The 5,347-nt window shown below is 42.3% G+C and overlaps 1 protein-coding gene across 1 annotated transcript; it reads right to left on the reverse strand.

Annotated features, from left to right (window-relative positions):
• Positions 1-203: 203 nt before the first annotated feature.
• LOC146806201 (olfactory receptor 52D1-like) lies at positions 204-1,136 on the reverse strand. Its single transcript, XM_085620611.1, has one exon. It carries the CDS (start codon positions 1,134-1,136, stop codon positions 204-206), a length of 933 nt encoding a protein of 310 aa, XP_085476737.1.
• Positions 1,137-5,347: the final 4,211 nt, after the last annotated feature.

Consider the following 5,347-nt stretch of genomic DNA (forward strand, 5'->3'; position numbering starts at 1 on the left):
TCCTGGATTTCAATGAGTTGTTCAAAGCTAGAGATGTCAACGATGGGAAGATAGCTGTTGAAATCAAGAATGCCATACCAAAAAAAGCCTATTTTCATGTGAGAGAAAAGATTGCAGAAAATTGAGTGTGGGATTGTCGCACTGGTGAGAAGTTACAGGTACAAAGGCAATGTCATTCCACAAAGAAGATATGATTGCTCTTCTTAGTAAAACAGTCTGAGCACACTCTGCCTAATTTTCTTTGTGCTCACACTGTAAATGACTGGGTTTAACATTGATGGCAATATAATATAAATGTTAGCCACAAAAATGTGTACATTGAGAGGTATATGTTTTCCAAACCTATGTGCAAAAAGGGAGAAAAAAGCTGGTACATAAAACAATATAATTACACATACATGTGAGGTACAGGTACTGAAGGCCTTCCGGCGGGCTTGCTGGGAGTTCATGTTCAGGACAGTTCTGAGAATATGAGCATATGATGCAATGACAAACGCAAAATCCAAACCCATTGACAAAATAGCTACTGTCAAAGCATAGATGGTATTCACTGTGACGTCTGCGCAGGCTAACCTGGCTATGCCCATGTGCTCACAGTATGTGTGAGGGACCTCAATGTTTTGGCAATATGGAAGTCTGTGGAGAAGATAGGTAAGGGGTGTTACTACACAAAAACTTCGGACAAGTCCTAATGCTGCAATATTCCTAATGATAATGTTTGTAAATTTCACTGCATATCTCAGTGGGTCGCATATTGCAACATAGCGGTCATACGCCATGGCCAACAAAATGGCCGACTCAAAGCAATGTATGAAATGAATGAAGAACATCTGGGCCAGGCAACCACGGAAGGAAATACTTTTGGAATTGAACCAGAATATACCTAATGTTTTAGGCAAAGCACACGAAGGCAGGATCAGGTCAGTGACTGACAGCATAGAAAGAAAAATGTACATAGGTTCATGGAGACTTTTGACAGTTACAATCAAAAACAGCACACCAACATTTCCTATCAAAGCCACAATATACATTAAACAGAATGGGATAGCAATCCAGTGGTAGGAGGCTTCCATCCCAGGAATTCCCAGCAGGAGGAATGTCAATGGGTGTCTGCTGCTATTTAAGTTTGACATCATCAGCTGTGAAGAGTCCATGAAGAGATTTCAGAAAGCTCACAGTTCCTATAAATAAACATATTACATTTGAAATGTGTTTTTTTTAAAATTATTGGTTTTCAATTTGCGACAGTGTGACATGAACATGCAATATCTTTGGCCCTGCTCACTACCATCAACATCAGCAACTATTTATGTATACATACCCTTTTACCTATTGGGTCTCCCCCAACTTCCTATAAATGGAGGCTAGCAAAGGCCAACATAGAAAAGGTAAAGAACAATAGTGATAACAGCAACTAACACCCTATCCCTGCAGCTCCCCACCATTTACCAGTACTCTCCTGCTTCCAATTCAAGATAGATAATTTCCTGCCATGTAATTCTTTATAACCCCAGACACACCTTCCCAGACAAAAACAGTCTTCGCTATCTGCCCGCATCTGTCTCTGCCAGTCCTTAGCTTTTACGGTTGATTAATCAGGTTGGCAACGGGTATCCATATTTATTCTGCTTCACAAAAGAAGCATCTAGACAGGACACCCCTATCCGTCATGCCTGTACTTCAAGTTGGACTTTCATCAGCTACAGCCTCAATAACATGAAGGACTAAATGCATCAGAAGTTATCTCTTTGCCCTCATGCTTGCATCAGACATGCAACACTTCAATCTCAGCTGAGACCAATTTTTTAATGTCTGACAACCATTTATACATACAGCACCATAGTCACCTTAGGAAGCCCCACAAGAATCGCCTTCCCCTTAAGAATGTTTTCATCTCTTGACCCTCTTGGTCTTGATATCCGGCATTTGCATAGACCACAACAACTGCCCTAAAAGTTAATATGTCTCAGGATTTGGTTTTCCCAATTCTCTCACTACCAGGAGTCTCAGGGCCTGATGCACAAAGGGCCTCGGCACTCATGGGGGAGGCTCCACAGTCCTGATGGAGTCTCCGTGCTTGGGGCAAAATCTATGCAATGAGAATTCTCATTGCAGAGATTCTGCCCCAAGTGCAGAGACTCCCCCACAAGTTTGGGGCCTCCTCCATGAGCGGGGAGGCCCTTTGTGATTCAGGGCTACATCGTTTTGCCAATGGCAATCCTCCTCCACCCACTGGCCCTTATCAACTCATATTGGAGACCATTAGCTTCTTCAAAGAATGCTCTGAGTAATATCATGAGTAGCATCACAAAATGATACAGCATTCTTGGTAGGATCAGTATATTTACAATGGTGACTCTCCCTAGTAGGCACTAGGGGAGGCGAGTGATAAAGGGGATTGAGGCTCTGATGAATAGTAGGACTTTTCCCATGTTACTTGTCCGCAATCTAGTAGTGTTGTAGTAGACCTGCACTCTGAAATATTTAAATGTTTCATTTTCCCAGCAAAGTAGAGAGATGCTAAGCCCCCTTATGCCAACTCAAGATGTTGAGTGTAAAGGAAACAGTCAAGATTCATCCCAATGTAGCAGTATTAAAACTAAAAGTCACCAGAGATAACATGCATATCAGAGAGGTCCCACGTCAGTCAGAAGGACTCCCTCCCCCAGAACTTAGTGGGCAAGCATGTGTCTCCCCATCCTGCTGGACTCACTAGTCTCTCCGCAGCCAAATGCAGCAATCAGGCAGATCATGGAAGCGACTGGGACGTGCTTGTGCCCTGCCGATCTCCCCACCCTGAGGTTCCCTTCACCCTGATGGAGCAAGGTTTCGTATAAAAAGTAACTTGCTCGTATGCAATCCTCTTGAATAACCTGTAACCTTATAACCAACCTGTCCGTGAATACTAATTCTGCACTTCATTTTACATATTGTATCTAGGGGAAGCTTTTCTATGTGCTTTTTCCTAATGAATAACCCAAGTGTCTTAATATGGCCGACAAAACGCGGGAAATCTTCTGAGCATGCGTCTACCACATGACGTGGTATGACGTTTTCTGTGGTTTGGGGGAAATCATTGCAGTTGCGCACTAGTTTTAAATATGGCTGTTCAAACCCATCGCACTAACGCACTTGCTGAGCTGAAACTAACATATGCACGTTCTACTAAGCTATTAATGTGAAAGATTTATTAAGTAAACGGGGTTAGAGTAGAAGTAAGTGGTATACAGTGAATTCATTTAATTTTGTATTCTAACATGTTTCTCTCTGACTTTATTAATAGTTCGCATTTGGGCCTTTGAATTATTGATTTATGTTTTAACCAAAACCCGTTATGTGCTGTTTTATGTTGTCTGGAAATTCCCGGGAATATTGAATAGCTGGTGGTAAATGGAAGCCACACTGCAGTGAGGTATTGGTCTGGATCGAGAAATTGCTGAAAGTTATGCAGGACTAGAAGCATAGCGTTAGGGGACATTTTGGTATTATATCACCTAGAAAGGGTAATACTGAAGGAGTAACAGGTTCTCTGATGCTTGTGTGAAGGGTAAGCGGAAGGGTTTAATCGTAGTGTGTGAAGAGTAAGCGGAAATGTTTTACTCGCAGCGAAATAAATCTTAGTGTTCTTTGAATTAGTGGGTCAGACACAATAGAGAATGTTTATATGTTGTTTAATTAATGACAATTGTGTGAAAATTTGTGAGAAAATAAGGTTTTGCATTACCTTGTAAAGGAGGGGTCAGTTGCGGGTGCTGCACTGATGTCACTGATAGCCGCGCTGGGATTGGTTGAAGCTGCGGGCGTGTGGATAATGCAAAATTGTAAAGGAGGGGTCAGTAGTAAGGAGTGATACTGATGTCACAGAAAAGCCACGCAAGCATTGGCTGAGTGCGCAAGCAGAGTAGAAGTTGATTGGTCCTCAGACTAGAAAACGCACTGGTATTGGAGAACTTTAGAATCAAAAGCAAGCGTCTGATTGGTTAACAAAATAGAAATCCTAAGGAATAGATAGTGAAATTTGCATGTACAATCCAATATTGACAGTGACTCGTCCAGATAGAAGATTTATAGGGTTTGCTTACGAACATTACAAGCACAAGCATGCAATGTACAGAGAAAAGAGAAAAATGTCATTTATGCAAAAAGTTAAGAATTATTTTAAAAAGGACAAACCTATTAAGAGTTGAGAGGGGATTCTTATTCCTCCTTCTAATATGCCTACATCATACATGATGGTGGAGAGATGCTATCATACTTGTGTATGGTTAGAAAATTGGATAGAATACACAAAAGATGATGGAATATTAGCATTTCCTGAGTATGGAAGCTTTAATGAAAGAATATTGTACAATTTGAGAACTCAGATGAATGAATTAGAGCCCAGACCTAGATTTTTTTTTTTTAACACATTTTATTAATGACCTTTACAGTTATATAATGCAATGTTTATCCTACAGAGGCAGTCTTTTGTTTTTTAAATAAAGTACACTATACATATTACATGCAGCCTCTGTATGTGTCATTCCCTAAGAGATAAGAAAGAAAAACAAAAAAAAAGCAAAAAAAACCTCGAGGATAATGTTCGCCAGTGACATCGTGAATAGCAATACATTACGGTCCAAATAATAGAAAAGGACAATACAAAGCTGTTATAGTCCAATTAAAGAGAAAAAACCTATTTAACCATGCCCCCCTCCCTCCATAGCCCACCCAAGCCCTACTCCTGGTCGGTCTTATATCGGCTTCCATCTCAATCCATCTATGGTGCTAAGGTATAAAAGTCGAAGGGCTGTAATGTCCTTGGGTTAGAAAGCGTGTGTCTGGGTCTCAAGACCTATAGCTAAGAGGTCACATGATAACCTTGTGTGCTAAAGGGTTGGGGTATTCTGTGGAGGTAACAAGTCAAGCGATTCTAGTTTAAGCAGCATAGCCTCCCATTCCATCAAGATGGGCTACTTCCTGAGTCCCCTCTCCTCCTCTCTGCGAAGAGCTGCACTCTCTGCCCTCCCCCACTGAAGCATGTCAGCCTGCCACGTGGATGACGCGAGGCCCCTAGGAGATTTCCACCGCATGGTAAGGGCTCGCACTGCCAGGATAAGGGCCAGGTCTAAAAACTTTAACTGCACTTTCTGTACCTTCGTGCGTCTGTGGAGGCCTGTGAGACAATGCAGCGCGTCGTCCGCGACAGGGATTTGTGTGACTTCGCTCAGAGCGCAGCGGACTCCCATCCAGTAGTCACTAAGGCAGGGGCAAGACCACAGCATATGGAGGAAGTCTGCCTCATCTCCCCTACAGCGGGGACAATGATGGGGGGACTCTGGGAACATGCGATGAATCCTCCCAGGGA

Source organism: Triturus cristatus, chromosome 8 (assembly GCF_964204655.1).
Source record: "Triturus cristatus chromosome 8, aTriCri1.1, whole genome shotgun sequence".
NCBI classification, from domain to species: Eukaryota; Metazoa; Chordata; class Amphibia; order Caudata; family Salamandridae; genus Triturus; species Triturus cristatus.

What these genes read in the sequence shown, in the direction of transcription:
- LOC146806201 (XM_085620611.1), bottom strand. Translation starts at nt 1,136, where the DNA reads ATGATGTCAAACTTAAATAGCAGCAGACACCCATTGACATTCCTCCTG.